Source organism: Palaemon carinicauda, chromosome 16 (assembly GCF_036898095.1).
Source record: "Palaemon carinicauda isolate YSFRI2023 chromosome 16, ASM3689809v2, whole genome shotgun sequence".
NCBI lineage: Eukaryota > Metazoa > Arthropoda > Malacostraca > Decapoda > Palaemonidae > Palaemon > Palaemon carinicauda.
Genome location: NC_090740.1, coordinates 119,221,512 through 119,245,501, shown reverse-complemented (window position 1 = coordinate 119,245,501; position 23,990 = coordinate 119,221,512). Strand labels below are relative to the sequence as shown.

The 23,990-nt window shown below is 38.9% G+C and overlaps 2 protein-coding genes across 6 annotated transcripts in view; one reads left to right on the top strand and one right to left on the bottom strand.

Annotated features, from left to right (window-relative positions):
- LOC137655833 (catenin alpha-like) overlaps nucleotides 1-23,990 on the top strand; it is a 486,208-nt gene that overhangs the window by 360,971 nt on the left and 101,247 nt on the right. The window lies entirely within an intron of this gene.
- LOC137655831 (catenin alpha-like) overlaps nucleotides 1-23,990 on the bottom strand; it is an 80,085-nt gene that overhangs the window by 51,168 nt on the left and 4,927 nt on the right. For 2 of the 3 annotated variants that reach the window (XM_068390002.1, XM_068390003.1), the window contains exons 1-2: nucleotides 10,060-10,500; nucleotides 2,145-2,334 (exon numbers count right to left, since the gene is read on the bottom strand). In XM_068390002.1, coding sequence (XP_068246103.1) covers nucleotides 2,145-2,334; nucleotides 10,060-10,191 — 322 coding nt within the window. In that variant the 5' untranslated portion in view covers nucleotides 10,192-10,500. Of the gene's footprint in view, nucleotides 1-2,144; nucleotides 2,335-10,059; nucleotides 10,501-23,990 lie in introns of those variants that run through there. The other variant, XM_068390004.1, reaches the window with a different exon arrangement.

Here is a 23,990-nt window from a genome sequence, read left to right as displayed (position 1 = left end):
CCATACTCGGCAACAGATGCCACCGAGACTGGACACTCGTCTTCACTACTTTGATCAGAAAATGTGTTTTTTGACCTTCCAGTCATCCTAGCCCCAATCCAGCCACTGAGGGGGGGGGGGAGGAAGCCAGCCTCAACTTGGTGCCAGTCCCAAGCCCCGGGTAAATGGGGAGGGTTGGCGGCAGGTAAGGCATCCGGCCATGAAAAATTTGCCGAAACGAATATGGACAGTGAAGATTATCAGAATAAAATTAATGCTAGATGGAGAAAGCTGGCCAGAAACATCAACCCCACATAGAAGTGGGAAAAGATGCTGACAAAGAAGAAGAAGTCATCCTAGCCTCAGAACTATCAAGAAGTCTGTGGTAAGCTACCCACGAGAATCTGTGCTATTGAAAACTGCCTTTGCCAGAAAATCAAAGAATTTCTTAGAGAGTCACAGACTGAGGAAGAATCTTTACATGTGCCCCACAAGTGAGGGAACGTCTAAATATCCTCGGTAAAATTCTTAAAATGGAATCTCAACACTTTGCTACATATCCGCGGGTCTGTAATTTCATGAATATATACGGAACTTTTTATACCTGGCAGAAAATACCTGAGACTCTACATATGTATATAAAATCATAAATGTTCCCATAATAAATCATACATGATAATGAAGAGTTTTTTAATGAATATAAAGAATATTCACTACATCACCAATAACCCTAAAAGAAGATATACACTGGAATCTATACATTTATTTATATATGTATACACACATACTATACAAATATACTGTATAAAGTATATCTGAAATCCTAAAAAAAAAATAATCATGTTAAAGTGTAAAGGGTCTATTGCATATGTATAAGCCACATCCAGCCCAATATGATAAAAATTACCATGGGCTTATGAATTTATGGAATATCAAAAATTTGTAAGTAATTTGTATTTTTCCTAACATACTTACCTAGAACTACCTTCTTAGGAGTTACTGGTTAACTCTACCTAACCGACCAGCTTTTTTGTATAGTTTACCCCCCTCTTCCCGTTTTCTACGGGGTCAACCTCTGGCAGTGTGGTACGTGCCCTGAGGCAACCCCGGGGTCAGGCAGCATGCTAGCTCAGGTCGAATCGCCAGTAAGTTTCTGGTCGCGATTCAATATGCCAGAGACCCAAATCAAAATGTACATAAGTCTAGATATACTGTATATGTATATACTATCATAAAATAATAATGAATATAGACCCCGCCCAAAGGAAAACTATGCTTGTTTACATTACATGGATCTGTATCCCCATTTATACGCAATCACTGTAGGATCATTCAAAATATACCAATCTATAGACTTCCTACCCTTTCCTCTCACTCTCCACCGAAACGGTGTTAAACTATGACGTCATTCACAAAAATCCTATTATAATTAGTGAGAAAACCTTGGGAGGGGAGACTGATTGATTGATTTTGAGTTTTCTGCCCTCCTGACATTAAAGGTCATTGACGCGAATGTTGTTCTTTATAAAGAATAAAAGGAAATTTAATTTAAAACCATATAAGCGAAGATGTACTTATAAAAGCAGTTGTGAAGGAACAGACTAAATGGAGTAACATATGATATGCTGCACCAAGGTTAAGCTATTCCAACCACAGCTAGAAAAAAATTATTTAAAAGTAAACATTGATACCAACAACCGAAGTAGATTAAGATTAATACAAACCTCCTAAAAGCTTAATATTTTCGACTACTCGAAAGGGACGGAAGGAGACAAATAAAGGGAGCCAGCCTAATTAATGGCGGCTGTATGTTACTTCTGTAATTATCTGTCCTCGCTAACCAAACAAAGACAAGACAAAACATGCGCTAAACTCTCTCCTAATGCTAAAAAAAACAAGTAGATCTTAATTCATTGTACTTAGTTCGGGTAGAATCAGCTGTCAAATGCTTTTTTCCTCTCATTCAGTTACTCAAGTAAAAATAAAACCCTACTTTGCATAAGTGAGAATACGAAAATACTTGAGCACAAGCTAGAACAAAAAGATAGCCGAAATGTGTAACTGTTGTTGTTATCAAAATGATTTCCTATGAGTGGAAAAAAGCTAAATTTAAAGAAATAATAAATTCACAATACAAATGAAAAATTTCAAAACTAAAACTTTACCTGTCTTTCTGACTTCTTCCACTGCGCCGAGCATTTCTCCTCGAATATCAGGATTTTCATAAGCGATTTCCTCTCCTCGTTCAATGAAATTGGCCGTAGCCGCTTCAACTGCTGCAACCAAGACATGAGCCCTTTTACTCCTCCCTTTTTTCTTTTTGGAAGGTCCTTTGGTATTAACAAGAGTAGTGACCTGAATTAATTGAAAAAACATATTACAAGGCATATCAATAATGTGACCTAAAAAAAACTTTAACAGCCATAAAAATATACAATACTAGACACTTTAGATTTTCATTATTGTTACTGAAACTGACACTTTTGTTCATCAATCCTCTTCTTTTAAATATTTAACTTAATGGATAGGCACACAATATTCCTTCTCAGGTGTTGAACTGTCATATCGAGGGCAAAGCCTGGTTTAATGACAATTGTATAAAGCAGTCATTTGGAGAACCAAGAAGCTTATTGACTTTGGATGAAGAATAGATTAGCTTCAATTTCCAATGCACAACTAAGAGCTGTGGACCAGAATTTAGGCATCTGCTAGAAAAAAAATAAAATTTCACTATGAAAGAAACAACTCGTTACAAATCATGAATATGAAACGTGGACTGCCCCAATATCTGTATTCCTTTACTTAAACCAAAAACCTTATTACTGTACTGTACAAAGGAAAAGGCAACTCTTCTTGACTGAAATTATTCGACAATGAGCACAGAAATTAAAATCCTAATGTCTCATTCCTGTGTTCCAGAAGTTAAACTGACTTTTTCACCTTTGCAGTGCTGAGAAATAAAGATTCTTTAGCTTCACCTCAATATTTATAAAGGTTTTGACTTCCACGATTTTTTGTTTGTATTTATGCAAACACAGCTGATCCCTTACAAGCTATTATTTTTATATGTTTGCTAGTTTTTTATTTTTTATTTTTTTTTTGCATTTGTTGAACTACCTGTATTTACTAACTATATTCCATTACGTACATGTGGCTGTCGTACCTATAGTCCTTTTGATAGCTGCTAAATTTCTATAAATTTAACAGTACATATAATCAATTTTTCTTAATAGTATACTGCAGAGGCAGAACTTCCGAGTGCTCATGCTAAAAGCAATCGTCTCTAACCTAGTTTAAACTAGCTTTTGCAAGTGCCTTCTTGCTTGTGATACTGACTCATACCAAGTGTTTCAGATTTCCGTCATAAAGTTTGTATGACAGGTCAGTACTTTTAGAGATGCTTTAGAACTTCTTGATAAAAAACAATTACAGAGATACCTTCTTTAGTGTTTCTCAGAATAGTGCTCATTAAAACCTCACAAATGTTGAAAAATAACTATTTTTCTCTTTTTAATCTAAAGTGGATAGTACAATCAAATCACACTTTTCTATACTGAATTTGGTTTGAATTCACACTCAAAAGAGATATGTTTACTTATTAATTCTCTAATCTACCAGAGACAAAATCTTGTCAATACTTTAAAGAGAACAGGACTATCAAAACATGGCTTTAAATAAAGATGCTTTAGCAAGTGTGGAAGAGCTTGATAAAGGTCTTGAAGAACTGGCAAATTACCAATCACTTATTAGAATCTAGAAGTACTGTACCCCTAAAGTCTTTTGGCTATAAGCTACAGCTCTGTTGGCTGAGAAATCCCAGTTCTTTCTTAGCCACTTAAAAAGGTTAAAGGTGACTGGTTTCAGTTCCGGTTCCATCAAAATAGATGCTCACCAGAACGTCAGCCGGGCAAGCCCAACCCCCCACTGTGGTGCCCTACCACAGCAGTGGCCTCCCCAGTAAACAGTTTAAACTCACGGTCCTGGGCGGGGATCGATCTCTTGCCATGTGAAATGCTAGGCAAACACGTTACCACTGTACTAGCCAGGAGGATTGAGTAGATGTGTAATTTTTAACTATATCTCAGCTTCTGGATCAGACTCACATGAGGTGAAATGCTCTATTCCACCAAAGGAAATGGAGGTAACAAAGTACTTAAGTTGATAATTTAACCAAGTAATTGTTTTCTATACAAACATAATTGTACGCAATAACTATAGAGAAATGGCAATTAAAGGTAGACCAGCAGTTCACTACAGACATAAAACTTATGGCAGATGGTGGAAAACCACAACTGGAAGAAAAATTAAAAACTAGTCTAAATTACAAGGGTCCATTGGACAGAAATGATTAATACAAACTACTACAGCATTTAGTGTTGGGAGAGTCAACTCAAATTTACAAAAGCATCAATCAAAAAATAAACTTGTTCAGACTACTGAACACAAAAATAACATACCCCACATATAAGATTAACTTATGAACATAAAAATTAACTACTTACAACAAACATAATATAATAAACAGAAATTTATATCACTTATCAACATTCCTGCAGATAAATAATAAATTAAAAATAAACAAAATAATCAAAGATAATCTGCTAGTGTTGTAAATGGAAGGCCGCAAATGTGATGAGATCAAATAGCAAAAAATAAGAGGAAGTTATCCTCAGCCGATTGTTATTAATAATATGAACAATTTGGGTTTAACTCCCAAAAGATATTTGTAAAACAAAAGTTCTTTCTTCATATGAACACATATCTTAACCTTAAATACCAGTTTAGCAGATATATGCAATGTACCTGTATTTGGTTAAATAAAAAGCATGTTCAGCATAATACAGTATCCACATAAGCATAGCAAAAATACAAAATTAAATCATTGTAAAAGCAACTGACAAAAAAGTACAACATACTTAAAACTCCCCTAAATTAAATTTGCAACATAAAATGTCCAGATTAAGGATACTCGTAATGACGATAAAATCAACTCTAAAAAAGCGACATGGAATTTGGATTCCAAGTCCTACCCAATAAATAATCCAATATTGGCAGTTTATTATTAATTCTCCTATCAATATTGTATTTATAAATATAATCTGCAGTACAATAACCCACCGTATAAATTACATAAAAATTAAAGCCTATTTAACATATAAAATAACAATGACAAGATTCAACACACTCTTTACTTGCAATGCACACCCACATCAGCAAAAAGCTAACACCTTTTAGATAGTACTTTACCAATTACGTTTGGTATTCAGTTATTAACTGACCAAACACTACTGACAATGCTGCAGAAATGACGGCGATTTTTTTTCAACTCGTTATATTTATGGCATGATTCATCAATCTATCATGACTGGAAATGAAAATAGAAGTTAAATACCATTCAGATAATGGATTTAATGCACAGATTTCCATTCAAATGCCTTCATACAATAAATATTCATTTTCCTAAGCAATAACAAATGGTTATTTCAACAAACCTTAGAAATGTAGGGTTGTAGCCATTGCTTAACTATACAAAATAAAATGAATTTTAAATGCAACATCTTCATTTAGGTTTAATAGGTTCGAACTATAAACACAGAATGAAATGGAGTTTAATATAAAATTAATCATACTGGAATAATAACCTGTACAGTACATAGTATTTTTCAAATAATGGTCTAATGCACTATTACCAACAGATCAAGAGATGAAAAAGCGAACCACTACTATATTTCCCTTCACTATTACCATTACAAAGTTCGACTAAACAATCTCCCACTTCGACGGATATTATTGGATGATATTCAATGACTATCTGATAACCAGAAACTTACTAACATTATAATACATTTATCAACACAATATGTGGGACCAAGTTTTTTAAAAAATATAAAGGGTATTAATTGTTGTTATCAAGCAGCTTTTAAAAAGGCAGCGAATCATTAAGATCTCCATTTGAATACTAAGAATCCCAAGAGAAAATGCCAAAGATGTAATGGTACAACAAACAAACCCACCTTGAATATCATCTCGGTCAACATCTTATGGACACCTAAGTGATGCGAGTGATTCTCAACTACAGTCCATTTCTTTTATCGAGGCAGATTTGCACCGACTCGCAGCGGTGCCCTTTTAGCTCGGAAAATTTTCCTAATCGCTGATTGGTTAGAATTATCTCGTCCAACCAATCAGCGATCAGGAAACTTTTCCGAGCTAAAAGGGCACCGCTGCGAGACGGTGCAAATCTGCATCGCTACAAGAAATTGACTATACTGTTGAAGGTTGAGTCTTTCTATCAAAGCTTTAGTCAGTTACTTCAAAAGGATACTCTAATCAAATAAAAGTAACTACTGTATATACTTCTTTCTAAAGATAACTTCGTTAAAAACTATTATGATCAGTTTACAAGGGATAATACTAGAAAAACTATTTTGCTGTGGATAAACAACTATGTAGAAGAAATAAAGATATTAAGGAAGCACAGATATTTTTCCCTCAAAACGAAGATACTTATGATCCAGGCAGCTATGACAAATGTCGGAGCAATTAAATTCCATTAATGGATAAAAGGAAACAACAGACGTATGTATTTGGATATGATTCCAAGAAATAATCGTAGTACTGTACAGTAGATTTATGAGGTCACACCAAAGCCTTGACCTAGCAGATGGGGCAACCTTAAGGTAAAACTCATCTGTTTGACCACAAACAAGTCAAAAGGATAAAGGAAACAAAAAGGGTATTGGCTAAATAATATCTTCTCTAGGAGTCATTGCGTTGACCTTGAATCATGCTGGTTTCCTCAACTAAAAATCATCCCTAAGAGGTATTGATACTAACAACAAAAACTAAATAAATTTGCCAAAATACTATACAAGGAGTAAACAGCAACTTCATGTAAAGTGTAAGAGAGGGTCTAACTGAATTTGAATTACTGCACAGTATAGCCTATCACCAATAAATCTACTACGACCTATCATTTCTTGGCCACAGTTTCAAAAAATACAAAAGAAAATAGTAACAACTTCAAACTTTAGTAAAACCACAATACAAAATGTTCCTAACATCAAAGGGTGCAGAAGTCAAGGTTTGGACCAAAATATAAAGGCTGATTAGGCAAATATTAGGGAACCAATGGGAAAGTCAATATAAAACCATGGTAAAAAGTTAAGAATACTCAGTAATACTGGATCTTAAGATACACATGGAAATAAGAAAGTAGCTGACACAGTTCAAAGGAAAACATTAGAAAATATTATATACTGAAGATAAGAGATTATGAATAAATCCAAATATAAACAATAGAGTGGATATGAATATGTTTGGCCAAATAGAGCGGATGGAAAATGGCCATCTACTAAAGAAGGTGATGAATGCAAGTGTTGATGGGAGAAGTGCAAGAGGAAGGCCAAGGTTTGGGTAGATGAATGGAGTGAAGAAAGCCCTAGGTGACAGGAGGATAGATGTGAGAGAGGCAAAAGAGCACACTTCAAATAGAAATTAATAGCAAGTGATTGTGACGCAGTACTGACTGCTGCTACCTCGGGTCACATTGGTGGCCGCTAAGGTAGCGGCTGAAGGGTAGTCAGCATATGAAGCTTCATTTGTGGTGGAAGACAGGGGAGGGTGGGATGCAGCACCCTAGCAGTACCAACCAAACTCAGCTGAGTCACTCATCAGACAAAAAATAATTTTTTATGTTGGATAACTCCAAAAATTGGGGGAAGTTCCATGGTAGATAGATAAAATATTAGAACTAAAACAAAATGAAGGCAAAATCTGCCAAATGGGATATGTCTCAAACTGGATGAAACATCAGCTGCACCGCAAGGTACATACGAGAAGTAAAATAGGTTGGTATCCAAGAACAATTGGTTCACCCAGTTTTTGGTTAGATGTACCATATATACACAATTATCAGCCTCTGGTTGGAGACTTAGATGTGATCACATCTGCAAACAGCAGGCCAACCAAAGGATACATAATTTTCCATTGCACGAACTATTCAAGACCATAGAATTACCTTTTACATTCTATAATTTTTCATTATTAGATATATAATTCAATCTGTATTCTAACTTGTTCTTTTTATATTATTAGATATAACTGTAAATTATTACAGTAAATACTGCTCAATACTAGTATTAGTCAAAGGCTCATAATGTAACGAGGCTATACAGTACTAAATTCTAAAAATATTCCATTTGCATAACTTCTATCAAGGAAAGATAAATATTTCATTGATACAGTAAATTTGCCAGAACCCTGAAAACGAAGTATTCTTTAGTTACAAATTCCTACAGAACACTAAAATTACCTAAATTAGGAAAAAACAATAATACCCTGTTCTGCATACATATCAAAACATATACAGTAAACAAGTTTTTTTTTCACACAAACCACAGTTTTACTGAAGTTTTCATTCTTATTTCATAGATACAAACCACTGCTTACAAAAATCTATCTTTTACTGTATTTGCAATGGAAGATCATACTGTATTTTGTTTTTTAACCAGAGGTAAGTACCTCCTACCTTTAAACCTTGAAGTGAGACTTCTGTCAAATTATCATTATTGTTATTACTTGCTAAGCTACAACCCTTGCTTACCAGAATGCATTAAAAATCACATGAGGTTGGGCTAAAGATAGGCTAAATAAAAGAAAGAAATGATGAGAATAGAGTATGCAATGGAAGATGAAATATCATTGTAAGCAGAAAGGATTAATGAGGAAGAATCATTGGAGTATTTAGGAACTATGATCTCCAATTCAGGGTCTTTAGAATTAGAGTTTAGTGAGATTGAAAAAAGCAAATTAAACAATGGCTGGGTTAAGTAAAATTTGGAAATCAAATTGCCTGAAATTGCAAATAAAAAACTACATATCAGTTTAGTGAGATCAGTGTTATTCTATGGACATGCGTCATGGTATGGCAATGAAACAATCTCCAATAGATTTGGTAGATTTGAGAACAAAGCCCTCAGAAGGATATTGTGAGTTAAACGGCAGGACAGGATTAGTCATGAAACTAAAGGAGAGATTACTCAAGTGCCATAGGTGGATGAGATCATGATGAGGGGTAGATGGAGATGGTTTGAGCATGCTCTTCGCACTCCCCAAGAGAGATTAGTTCACCAAACATTCAGCTGGGCTCCACAAGGCTGAGGACTATGAAGCGCAAAGTAGATGATGAATGGAGAAGTATTGAATTAAAAGCTCAAGATAGAGACAACTAGCGAAATCTAACCAAGGCCCTTTGCGCCAATAGGCATAGGAGATGATGATGATGATTTTTATTACTAGCTAAGCTACAACCTTAGTTGGAAAACCAGGATGCTGTAAGCACAAGGGCTTCAACAGGGAAAAATAGCCCAGTGAGGAAAGGATATAAGGAAACAAAATACATATAAAAAGTAATGAATAAGAAACATAAATTATCTTAAGATCAATAACAATGTTAAAATAGATGTCATATATAAATTATGAGGAAAGACTAATGTCAGCTTGTTCAACATAAAAATATGCTCTGCAAGTTTGAACTTCTGAAGTTATTAGAGGTTGGAAAGCAAGATAAAATACAAGAATAAAGTAAAGTGGAAAACTAGAAAGAGGTTGTAACTATAGGACAGCAGTATGCTGCAAAGACCCTTCAGTAATGGCTGCAACACGGTACGTAAAGTAAACTGACACCACTAAACCGGTAAAGAGGATGATGAAAAGCAAGGAATTGATACGCATAATGCTAGGAGACATACCTCTGGTAATAAAAATACAGATGATACAGACAATGAAATAACATCCTGTATGATACTACAAGTTTAAAGATGAAGACAACTTGAAATGGCCATATATCACACGTAGTACTGGTCAAAACATTTAGATATTGAAACCAAATAAAGAATTTATAAATCGGCACACTGAGAAGATGCACCCATAAGATAATGATGACGAATAAAGTGAAGTTTAAATCTTGCAATGGTCTAAAACACATAAAAATTGTAAGGCAACAATTTGTACTTCATAGAAAAATAGGAACTTTCTTATTGAGAAATTCATCACACTATTTAAATATACAAACATTACCTGTATGACAAGGGGTTCTAAGGTCTTTTCAACCGATCTGGTCTTTATCTCCAGATTCTTTATGTCCCAGCGGAGAATGAGTCCGCTTCCGTTATCTGTGTTTGGCATAGTTGAGTAGTTGCTCTCGGGCATGGTGACTGGATGATACTGCAGCTTCCGCAATCAATAAACTTTTCTAACGCTTTAACTTAATGAAAATCTAAAGGAGTTTCACAGGAACTTTTCTGGATTGTTCACTATCTAAAAAATCACTCCATTGCAGTTCTACCAAACGAAACGACAAAACCAATCATAAGAGGCTACAGTGGGTCTATGCAATTGATTTATAAAGTTCACAGTCTAAATTCTTATTCAACAGTAGAAGGGGTTCATGCAGGTGCACTGATATACTGTCATGCTCTTACAAAACAAAATAAAAATGATCACTACATGCAGATCAACCTAGAAAATAAAAGAAAAAATTATGTTTTATAACTTCCCTGGATAAAGCACTTAATAATGCTCAACTGAATAAAGACTACTAATGATGAGAAATAAAAAAAAATAACATTATAAAACCTTATACTGCATGGACATAAATCTTCATTAAATGGTGCAAGCAATGACTTAACCTAAGGACACTAAGTTGTGATCTGAAGCTACCAGTTGACTCAGTGCTGAAACATGCATAACTGCAAGAAAAGTGACAGCTTAAAAACAAATTTATATATTTCATTCAGCTTCCTTTCGTCTTGTTTGAAAACCCCCATACATCAAATTCGCTTTCCGACAGGTAAACATTAACAGTGGCGTATGCAGTATATCAGGGACGTGGAGCATAAAAAAATAACATTGGGTGAAATTTTAGATCAAAGGTGAGTACTATTGGGAAAAACTTCAAAGGGATAGAAGATTGTTAAACTTTTTTAATATGCTGTACCACTAATATTTAAGCATTGTAAATTCCATCAAATTTATAAGTGGGAATGTTAAATACTATGTGCAATGTAAAAAAAAAATAACTAGGGGGGGGGAGGGGAAGTGAAATGTGCAATTCTTCATAAAATATGCAGCCATATAAAAAGAAGCAGTCCTACAGATTAAGAGTCAACAGACCTTTTACAGTGAGGTTTTGTACTTTTCCTGATAACAGATACTGTCAAGCGCTAGCATCATGGATCCGATTGCATTCGCCGTCTGCGGCGTTATAACCAAGATGGTGAAAACATTTTTAATATTGTAATAACCATATTGGTTAGACCTATATCTATAAAATACTGTACACCAATAGAGTGTTTTCCATAAATATGTTATTTTCATTAGTAAAATAAATTTTTGAATATACTTACCCGATAATCATGTAGCTGTCAACTCCGTTGCCCGACAGAATTCTACGGGAGGGATACGCCAGCTATCACTATACTAGAAGGGGGTGTACTCACAAGCGCCACCTGTGGCCAGGTACTACAGTACTTGTTGTTGACGCCACCTCACTTTTTCCTCGGTCCACTGGTTCTCTATGGGGAGGAAGGGTGGGTCAATTAAATCATGATTATCGGGTAAGTATATTCAAAAATTTATTTTACTAATGAAAATAACATTTTTCAATATTAAACTTACCCGATAATCATGTAGCTGATTCACACCCAGGGGGATGGGTGAAAAACCAGTGTACAAGACTAAAGGATAGCTAAGTATCCCGTATTTCATATAATCAGTTATCCACAATAACAATGAAATAATAAGTACCTGGTAAGGAAGTCGACTTGAACCGTTACTCTGCCTTTAATAAGATCGTCTTCCTTACTGAGCGCAGCGTTCCTCTTGGAAGGCTGAATCAACTCAAAGGTGCTAAAGTATACAGGGCTGCAACCCATACTAAAGGACCTCATCACAACCTTTAACCTCGGCGCTTCTCAAGAAAGAATTGACCACCCGCCAAATCAACAAGGATGTGGAAGGCTTCTTAGCCGACCGTACAACCCATAAAAAGTATTCAAGAGAAAGGTTAAAAGGTTATGGGATTATGGGAATGTAGTGGCTGAGCCCTCGCCTACTACTGCATTCGTTGCTACGAATGGTCCCAGGGTGTAGCAGTACTCGTAAAGAGACTGGACATCTTTGAGATAGAATGATGCGAACACTGACTTGCTTCTCCAATAGGTTGCATCCATAACACTCTGCAGAGAATGGCTCTGTTTGAAGGCCACTGAAGTAGCCACAGCTCCCACTTCATGTGTCCTTACCTTCAGCAAAGCAAGGTCTTCTTCCTTCAGATGAGAATGTGTTTCTCTAATCAGAAGCCTGAATAGTAAGAAACTGAGTTCTTAGAACTTGGAAAAGAAGGTTTCTTGATAGCACACTATAAGGCTTCTGATTGTCCTTGTAAAGGTTAAGACCTTTTTAGATAGTACCTAAGAGCTCTAACTGGGCAAAGTACTCTCTTCAGTTCATTCCCCACCAAGTTGGACAGGCTTGGGATCTCGAACGACTTAGGCCAAGGACGTGAAGGAAGCTCGTTTAGCAAAAACCGAGCTGCAAGGAACATGTAGCCGTTTCAGATGTGAAAACAATGATCCTGCTGAAGGCGTGGATCTCACTTACTCTTTTAGCTGTTGTCAAGCACACGAGGAAAAGAGTTTTTAATGTGAGGTCCTAAAAAGAGGCTGATTGGAGAGGTTCAAATCTTGATGACATAAGGAACCTTAGGACCACGTCTAGATTCCAGCCTGGAGTGGACAACCGACGTTCCTTTGAGGTCTCAAAAGACCTAGGGAGGTCCTGTAGATCTTTGTTGGTGGAAAGATCCAAGCCTCTGTGGCGGAAAACCGCTGCCAACATACTTCTGTAACCCTTGATCGTAGGAGCTGAAAGGGATCTTACTTTCCTTAGATATAACAGGAAGTCAGCAATCTGGGTTACAGTGGTACTGGTTGAGGAAACTGCATTGGTCTTGTACCAGCTACGGAAGACTTCCCCTTGAGACTGATAGATTCTGAGAGTGGATGTTCTCCTTGCTTTGGCAATCGCTTTGGCTGCCTCCTTCGAAAAGCCCCTAGCTCTTGAGAGTCTTTCGAAAGTCTGAAGGCAGTCAGACGAAGAGCGTGGAGGATTGGGTGTACCTTCTTTACGTGAGGTAGACTTAGAAGGTTCACTCCTAGAGGAAGAGTCCTGGGAATGTCGACCAGCCATTGCAGTACCTCTAAGAACCATTCTCTCGCGGGCCAGAGCGGAGCCAACCAACGTCAGCCGTGTCCCTTTGTGAGAGGAGAACTTCTGAAGTACCCTGTTGACAATCTTGAACGGCGGGAATGCATACAGGTCGAGATGGAACCAATCCAGCAGAAAAGCATCCACGTGAACTGCTGCTGGGTCTGGAATCGGAGAACAATACAACAGGAGTCTCTAGGTTATCGAGGTAGCGAACAGATCTATGGTTGGCTGACCCCACAGGGCCCAAAGTCTGCTGCAAACATTCTTGAGAAGGGTCCACTATGTGGGGATGACCTGACCCTTCCGGCTGAGGTGATCTGCCATGACATTCATACCGCCCTGAATGAACCTCGTTACCAGTTAGCTTTCGATCTTTAGACCAGATGAGTAGGTCCCTTGCGATCTAGAACAACTTCCACGAAAGAGTCCCTCCCTGCTTGAAGATGTAAGCCAGGGCTGTGGTGTTGTCAGAGTCCACCTCCACCACTTTGTTAAGCTGGAGGGACTTAAAGTTTATCAAGGCCAGAATAACCGCCAACAACTCCTTGCAATTGATGTGAAGTGTCCTTTGCTCCTGATTCCATGTTCCCGAGCATTCTTGTCCGTCCAAAGTCGCACCCCAGCCCGTGTCTGATGCGTCCGAGAGGAGACGGCGGTCGTGTTTCTGAACAGCCAAAGGTAGACTTCCTTGAGAAGAAAGCTGTTCTTACACCACGCGAGAGAAGACCTCCTCTCTTCGGAAACAGGAACTGAGACCGTCTCTAGCGTCATGTCCTTTATCCAGTGAGCAGCTAGATGATACTGAAGGGGGGGGGAGGTGGAGTCTCCCTAACACGATGAACAGGGCCAGCGATGAAAGTGTCCCTGTTAGACTCATCCACTACCTGACTGAGCATCGGTTCCTTCTCAGCATGCTCTGGATGCATTCTATGGCTTGGAAGATCCTTGGGGCCGACGGAAAAGCCCGAAAAGCTCGACTCTGAAGATCCATACCCAAGGAGACAATGGTCTGGGATGGGACGAGCTGAGACTCCTCAAAATTGACCAGGAGGCCCAGTTCCTTGGTCAGATCCATAGTCCATTTGAAAATCTCCAGACAGCGACGACTTGTGGGAGCTCTTAAAAGCCAGTCGTCTGACGGAGCCGGACACAAGATCATGGTACTGCTGCACAGTCTGTGAACTGTCAACCATGGGCAAGCGAGGAAGTACAGTGACAACCCGAATCTGTCTAGACTGTCTGGGTCGTACAGACAACTCCTTATCGGGTTGCTGAGGTTGCCGCACTGCGTCACAACAAGTCACTTCTGCTGGTTGTTGAACGTCTTCCCCGTGACACATTGACTCCGTAAACAAAAAATCCTCTAACAAGGACTAAGCTTGGACTGCATGTCTTGCAACACAGCTCAAGGTCTATGGGAGCAGGTGTGGTAACAGACGGGATTAGCGACTGAAGTGGAACCATTACCTTCCCTGGAAGCATGATATGCTTAAATAAAAGTCCATAGGAGGCTACGCAGCTAAAGGCTCCCTCCAAATGACAGAGTCCTCAAGGGAATATCAGAAGGAGGGAGAAAAGAACTTTCTCATCTACAGGGACCATATCCTAGAAAAGCTAAGTTCTCTCAGTGAGGGTTTCACTGGTGCAAAAGCAGCAGACTAGAAGGCAACGTTATGAAACTGCTTGACAGTCTAGTGAGTTGGCAACAACCAAAGATGTGTGACTGAGAAGCATGCGGTAAGGTATGCAGAGCATGTTGTATGCAGAGTATGCTGTATGCAGAGCATGCTGTATGTAGAGCATGTTATATGCATGTTGGACTTAATAACAACAAGTGCTATAAAGGAGTGACGTCACTAGCGTGGGTTGGGTTAGTGGTAGTAGTGTTGATCGGCACCTCGCTGTGGCGGGGATTTTGAAGAGGAGATGTCTAAATGGTGCGAGACCTCTGGTTGTGAATTATCACGCCCCAGTATTTTATACCGACACCTTATATAGGTGAGCGAGCTGGGTTCAACCTGGCATTCCTATGCTTTTTTTCTCTGGTAATATATAGCAGTTATATTCCTTAGAAATAGTGCTCTAGGAGTATTTCACTGGGCGGCACAGGTCGGAGCCCAGAAAGGAGTAAATTGAAATAAAATATGGTACGTTTTGTCAAAAGATCGGATTGACAAGAATTACACGCCGATACCAGTCTCCAAAAGTACATACGGGTGCTGTGCAAGCATTTGCAGTGATATATACAGGACTGGTTAATACCTCATACTGTCCTGACAATGCAATGCTTTGATATGTAAAATGAATCAGTTACTAACCCAGTGGTTCAACAATAATTCGAGGTGAGGACCAACTGATGGACACATTAGCCATTCAACTACATGAAAAGTGATAAAATATGCCTAGCTGAGACCAAAGACCCATAAAGAAATTGTCAAAGAACATATGGACATTTTAAAAGACGAATTTGTTGGACAGGCACCTTCAAAAAGACGTACTGTAAGTAGAAAATCTACTTGAATAGGATGCTACTATATATATATTCTAGTAAATACACTTTATCAACCCCAGTAGACAGACAATCCTAACCACCGAGTAGAACTAACTTTGGCAATTCCTTCTCTGAACAAGAATAGGCAGTATTACCACTGGCCCAGATTCTTTTAGGACAATAACCGAGTGCTAAGAGTGAACAATTCTGGTATCTGAAAAAGAACATCTAACTTGATAAAATATTGGAATAAGGTCACCTTATCTGGAATACTGTATCTGGACCTCCAAAAAAGTCTAAAATATGAAAAGAACCACTAATGACTGTCCTAAGATATTCTACACAGTATACTGAGAGACTGTTTCCCTTATTGTAGTACGAAAGGCAAAGCCTAGGAGAAACTGACTCTATAACCAATTCTGCACAGTAAGCAGAAAGGAGGACCCATAGCAGCAAAGAGCTATCATGGTACCGTATCAATAAGATATGCCCTTTCAATAATCAGAATAGAACTGTGGATTCTCAAGTTCATGGGCCAAGTCTTGAAAACAGAAGCTCTAGAAAGATACCAATTGATAGAAGAGACAATCAGGATAACCACTAATGTGCAAACAAAGGCACAAGTACTACATTCCTTGTACTAACTGGAAAATTATGCGTACTGTACATGAAAATACAAAATACAGTACAAGTATACATATAATAAAACAAAACTTCTGTATAGGGAGAAGATATTAAAGTATCATGGAGGCACAATATATTGACAACTGTGTAGGCAGTTAGTTGGACAGGACACCAGCCACCCATTGAGATACTATCACCAGAGTGTTTTTGGGTCCTTTGACTGGCCAGACAGTACTACATTGGATCCCTCTCTCTGATTACGGTTCATTTTCCCTTTGCTTACACACCCATCAAATAGCCTGGCCTATTCTTTCAACATTCTCCTATGTCCTCATACACCTGATAATACTGAGATTACCAAACAATTCTTTGCTCAAGGGGTTAACTATTGCACTGTAATTGTTCCGAGGCTACTTTCCTCTTAAGCCCTGTCCACACGATCGAGCATGCTCGATGGACAAATCGTGATACCAGACCACAATAGGTAGTGAGAATGAGGATTGATGATGTCAGAAGCGGGAAAACCACAGGCAGGGATCTGGCAACACTGTTTGTTACCAGATCCCTGCATGTGGTTATTCCGCTTCTGACACCCCAAAATCAAACTATTGTTCTCTAGTCTTGGGTAGTGCCATAGACTTTGTACCATGGTTTTCCACTATCTTGGGTTTGAGTTCCCTTGCTTGAAGGTACACTATTCTACCTTATTTCTGTTCCTCTTATTTCATTTTAAGTTTTTATAAATTGTATATGAAAGATCTAATTTAATGATGTTACTGTTATTAAAATATTTTATTTTAATTGTTCATTATTTCTCTTGTAATCTATTTAGGCTATTCTCTTGCTTCCTTTCCTCACTGGGATATTTTTCCTTGTTGGAGCCCTTGGGCTTATATCAACCTGCTTTTCCAACTAGGGTTGTAGCTTGGCTTGTAACAGCACTGTAATAGTAATTGTGTCGTTCAAATGAACATAATATACAAGGCCCATAAATACCCTTTAATTAGTGTCAAAATACTTATGTATTTAGTGATACTAATTATTCATCAGTTATACTGCTGAGTTTCTCATCAGGCAAGAAGGAACAGAGAAAAAATCCTCCTTTGGAATCTTTTGATGTCGGCTACCCGAAAGAATTGGGGGAAGAGCCATGGTAGATAGATAGATGTACTGTCAAATTAATATAACAACAGCTAATCCAGCCTCTTTAGCAAGCATAAAAACATTTATATAGTAAACACTTCATAGATGTCTAAAGCAATATTAAGAGAAATTAGCTGGATGAAAACAAGCAAATGAAAATCATGAAGAAGGGCATATATAGGCCAGGAATTGATGAAAATTCGGGCAGAAAGTTCATAGCCTATGGCAGAAGATACTCGATAACAAATGATGCCACTAACCTATGCATTTTCATTTACTGAACCCCTCTACATTCATTCATTCATTCTATAAATATGATCTAACTGAAGTACTACGATAAATTGAAAAATACAACAACCATGAATAAAAGTTTAAATACTGATAAAAGTGAAAAAGGCATAGAGAACAGCGACCCACCTTCTACAAACTTAAATTCTACTAAATTAATAATGGCTTCCTACTCTGAAAATATAAATCTAATTTCCATCTGCATCCAAGGACTTAGAAAAAAGCCCTATTAAGACCTTAAACACAGGCAACATCAATAAATCAATACTTTTCCCTCAAGACACTAGCCAATTGACGTACCAAGATTGAAGATGACTATTCATCATGACACAAGGTGCAGAGTGGGTAAGATGAATCAGCGAATAGTAACGAGCAATTTCCCATATCATAGGGATAATATGTCATGGTATAGTTGACCAGAGGGCTAAAAACACCTACATAACAATAAGATATTTCTCAACTAGTTTTTACTAACAATAAAAAAAGCAAGTCATATAAAACTGCCATGTAAAAAAGTTTACATGATAGGTTAAAAAAAAAAAAAAATACCATCTATGATATCCATTCATTGTCAGTCAGTCAAAAAAAAAATAATAATAATAATTACACATCCTATGCCTACTGCATATCAAAATGCTTAAAAGCAAAAACAAAGCTACCAATACTGCAAGTCAAATTTTAATACTCTTGCATACTAACAGTTGCAACACAACTATCTAACAATTTCCTTACAAACAAGCCAGTTACCACAAATCCAATGATGCATAAAACTTCTAAGAAGTTTTAAATACTACATCTGAACAGTATATTGCATTTTTCCCTCATTACAAAAAAGAGACTTTTAAATGTAGTCTTTATCCATTAAAGTGGGAGTAGTCATACAGTATTTAAAGCCGGTAAACTGCAAGTACCCGGAAGGTGTAGGATAGTGGGGCTAAGGAAAGTACCCTCACACCTAGGGTACTGGGTCAACGGTTATTCTACGGCATTATGGACAAGGAATTTGCAATTTGTTCAGAAGAGGATACATACCTTATAGGTATTCACTCCTTAGGTGGGAGGTATTGTCAGTGAACAGACTGAGGGGGTCATCCCTGCCCAGATATGATCACTTCGTGGTCATGTGTGTGGGCCCATGCGAGACTATGAAGAACGAGATGCATCCTAGACATAAGACCTGGGCTTGCTATGCTAATCCAAGCTCTTCAGGAGTGTGAAGACCTCCAACGAGGTCAAGAGGTGAAAGCAGTTTAGCTGGATAATTCAAGAAAGTCCCAAGCAATAACCCTTTACCACAGACACTGGGAAGGATCATACTGGTGGAAGCAGACAAAGAAATTCAGAATCTACTGGATAGTGATTCTGTAGACCAGAAAGAAACTCCTTTCTAATCACAAATCACAGAGAAGCCCTTTTCCCTAGGTACACATTTGTAACAGCAGATGGTACATAAAATCTTACTCAAATTCCAGCAACCAAAGCCCCTCTCCTACAGTAGTCACTGGATAGGCTTGACATGGATAGTCTCCATCCAGAAAAAATAATGGAGCTACATGAAGCAGGTTGGCTGTCAAAGCAGCATGAGCTACAAGAGTATCTCTCAGTACCTCAACAAGAAGATTCAACAGATCAGGGTACCTTTGAGCTCCTCACCAACAAAGAGGCACCAGGACCATCCTGAGAATGGGGATGGATACTAAGCAATTGCTTACCTGTTGTAGAGGAATGGATGACCTCAACCCCTGGCTGTCAGGATATTTCCCACACTCACATAAACCTACCACGACCGGGAACATTGTTTACAAGCTTTAAACACTCATTCCAACTTCCCAAGAAAGAGGATATCCCATATAAAAGACAAGGGTTTGTATCCTAGTCAGAACAATTAACTTTTCTAGAAGGTTTTAGATCTTAAAAGGATGCCAGCTGGCAATATCAACACTTACTTCTATCCATCTGGGAAAGATTTCTAAACTAAAAACAAAAAAAATAAAATTGAATAAATTCATTGAGTTTCAAAAGAGTTTCCAACACCTATATCTGAACAATGATAGAGGAATAATGATAAGAAACACTGATCAGGTTCCTAACTATCCTAAAAGATAATGTCTATCACATTCACTATGAGCTAATAGACCACTGCTTGTCAACCTTTCTCAAAATGAAATATAAATAAAAATATATATATCCTTTACTGGGAGAGGGAGAATTTTATGGCCATTAAGCAGCAAATAATGCCCCCAAGGACGGTGAAACTCCAAAACGTATCAAACCAGAAAACCATTCGCATACAAACATAGTACAGTATAATATAAATAAAAACACATGATGCTAGTGTACACTTGACAGATCTAACGACAAAGATGCAAAACCACTTATGAAAGGAAAAAGGTCTGATAACCCATTAAGTAAAAGCTTGCATATTCTCTGCATACTGCTAAAACTTTTTACAAGAATTGACACTGCTTCAACTCTATTCTGGCTAAGATTAGCTGACAAAGCACACAGAACAAAATTAATTTTAAATATTCACAAGTACTGTACAATTAATATGCCAACTTTTTTTTTAATTATGAAATCAATGCAATGGGTAAAGCTGCACAAATAATGACAGATTTTCTCACGTATCTGGGGTAGTCTTAGGTAATGATTATAATTCACAATCCTTGGGCTGACGTACTCCAATAATGCTAAATTTCAACATGAAAACAATGCTGACCATTTAAGCTCCAACCAACTTAACACTACAATCACGGTTGACTAAGGCAAAAATTTTGGCCAATTATGCAACTTTCTAAACATTTTAAGCAACAATTGGTATAATATAAAAACCCTTCTGATATAATTCATCTAAAGCCCTTAGAATATATTGCACTGCAACAATTTATTACGTTTACTACCAAGGATTACACTAAATCATCTGATGAATTACATTTCATCTTTTTCACTGAATCTGGGTAAATGAGTTCACTTGATGCCACCTTCATCAGGTGACAGAACGGTACAAACACTTTGACTTTTCTTGCAAGTTCTGAGCATCACTGACTCAACTCCGTACATGCAACTGTACCGAGTCATGAGAGGACGAGAGACGTCTCGTCGTTCCGTTCTTTGTGGAACGTACCGAAATATGTTATTTTCATTAGTAAAATAAATTTTTGAATATACTTACCCGATAATCATGTAGCTGTCAACTCTGTTGCCCGACAGAATTCTATGGAGGGATACGCCAGCTATCACAATACTAGAAGGGGGTGTTCTTACCAGCGCCACCTGTGGCCAGGTACTCAAGTACTTCTTGTTGACACCTCCTCAATTATTCCTCGGTCCCACTGGTTCTCTATGGGGAGGAAGGGAGGGTCAATTAAATCATGATTATCGGGTAAGTATATTCAAAAATTTATTTTACTAATGAAAATAACATTTTTCAATATTAAACTTACCCGATAATCATGTAGCTGATTCACACCCAGGGGGGTGGGTGAAAACCAGTGTACAAGATTAAAGGATAGCTAAGTATCCCATATTTCATATAACAGTTATCTCAAATAACAATGAAATAATAAGTACCTGGTAAGGAAGTCGAATTGAACCGTTACTCTGTCTCTTTTTTAAGTTCGTCTTCCTTACTGAGCGCAGCGTTCCTCTTGGAGGCTGAATCAACCCAAAGGTGCTAAAGTATACAGGGCTGCAACCCATACTAAAGGACCTCATCACAACCTTTAACCTCGGCGCTTCTCAAGAAAGAATTGACCACCCGCCAAATCAACAAGGATGTGGAAGGCTTCTTAGCCGACCGAACAACCCATAAAAAGTATTCAAGAGAAAGGTTAAAAAGTTATGGAATTATGGGAATGTAGTGGCTGAGCCCTCGCCTACTACTGCATTCGTTGCTACGAATGGACCCAGGGTGTAGCAGTACTCGAAAAGAGACTGGACATCTTTGAGATAGAATGATGCGAACACTGACTTGCTTCTCCAATAGGTTGCATCCATAACACTCTGCAGAGAACGGTTCTGTTTGAAGGCCACTGAAGTAGCCACAGCTCTCACTTCATGTGTCCTTACCTTCAGCAAAGCAAGGTCTTCTTCCTTCAGATGAGAATTTGCTTCTCTAATCAGAAGCCTGATGTAGTAAGAAACTGAGTTCTTAGACATTGGTAGAGAAGGCTTCTTGATAGCACACCATAAGGCTTCTGATTGTCCTCGTAATGGTTTTGACCTTCTTAAATAGTACTTAAGAGCTCTAACAGGGCAAAGTACTCTCTCTAGTTCGTTCCCCACCATGTTGGACAGGTTTGGGATCTCGAACGACTTAGGGCAAGGACGGGAAGGAAGCTCGTTTTATCCAAAAAAAAACCGAGCCGCAAGGAACATGTAGCCGTTTCAGATGTGAAACCTATGTTCCTGCTGAAGGCGTGGATCTCACTTACTCTTTTACCTGTTGCTAAGCACACGAGGAAAAGAGTTTTTTAATGTGAGGTCCTTAAAAGAGGCTGATTGGAGCGGTTCAAATCCTGATGACCTTAGGAACCTTAGGACCACGTCTAGATTCCAGCCTGGAGTGGACAACCGACGTTCCTTTGAGGTCTCAAAAGACCTAAGAGGTCCTGTAGATCTTTGTTGGAGGAAAGATCCAAGCCTCTGTGGCGGAAAACCGCTGCCAACAAACTTCTGTAACCCTTGATCGTAGGAGCTGATAGGGAGCTTACGTTCCTTAGATGTAACAGGAAGTCAGCAATCTGGGTTACATTGGTACTGGTTGAGGAAAACTGCATTGGCCTTGCACCAGCTTCGGAAGACTTCCCATAAAGACTGATAGACTCTGAGAGTGGATGTCGTCCTTGCTCTGGCAATCGCTCTGGCTGCCTCCTTCGAAAAGCCTCTAGCTCTTGAGAGTCTTTCGATAGTCTGAAGGCAGTCAGACGAAGAGCGTGGAGGTTGGGAGTACCTTCTTTACGTGAGGTTGACGCAGAAGGTCCACTCTAGGAGGAAGAGTCCTGGGAACGTCGACCAGCCATTGCAGTACCTCAGTGAAACATTCTCTCGAGGGCCAGAGGGGAGCAACCAACGTCAGCCGTGTCCCTTTGTGAGAGGCGAACTTCTGAAGTACCCTGTTGACAATCTTGAACGGCGGGAATGCATACAGGTTGAGATGGGACCAATCCAGCAGAAAGGCATCCACGCGAACTGCTACTGGGTCTGGAATCGGAGAACAATACAAGAGGAGCCTCTTGGTCATCGAGGTAGCGAATAGATCTATGGTTGGCTGATCCCACAGGGCCCAAAGTCTGCTGCAAACATTCTTGTGAAGGGTCCACTCTGTGGGGAAGACCTGACCCTTCCGGCTGAGGCGATCTGCCATGACATTCATATCGCCCTGAATGAGCCTCGTTACCAGCGTGAGCTTTTGATCTTTTGACCAAATGAGGAGGTCCCTTGCGATCTCGAACAACTTCCTCGAATGAGTCCCTCCCTGCTTGGAGATGTAAGCCAAGGCTGTGGTGTAGTCGGAGTTCACCTCCACCACCTTGTTAAGCTGGAGGGACTTGAAGTTTATCAAGGCCAAATGAACTGCCAACAACTCCTTGCAATAGATGTGAAGTGTCCTTTGCTCCTGATTCCATGTTCCCGAGCATTCCTGTCCGTCCAGTGTCGCACCCCAGCCCGTGTCCGATGCGTCCGAGAAGAGACGGTGGTCGGAGGACTGAACAGCCAATGGTAGACCTTCCTTGAGAAGAATGCTGTTCTTCCACCACGTTAGAGTAGACCTCATCTCTTCGGAAACAGGAACTGAGCCCGTCTCTAGCGTCATGTCCTTTATCCAGTGAGCAGCTAGATGATACTGAAGGGGGCGGAGGTGGAGTCTCCCTAACTCGATGAACAGGGCCAGCGATGAAAGTGTCCCTGTTAGACTCATCCACTGCCTGACTAAGCATCGGTTCCTTCTCAGCATGCTCTGGATGCATTCTAGGGCTTGGAAGATCCTTGGGGCCGACGGACAAGTCCGAAAAGCTCGACTCTGAAGATCCATACCCAAGGAGACAATGGTCTGGGATGGAACGAGCTGAGACTCCTCAAAATTGACCAGGAGGCCCAGTTCCTTGGTCAGATCCATAGTCCATTTGAAAATCTCCAGACAGCGACGACTTGAGGGAGCTCTTAAAAGCCAGTCGTCTGACGGAGCCGGACA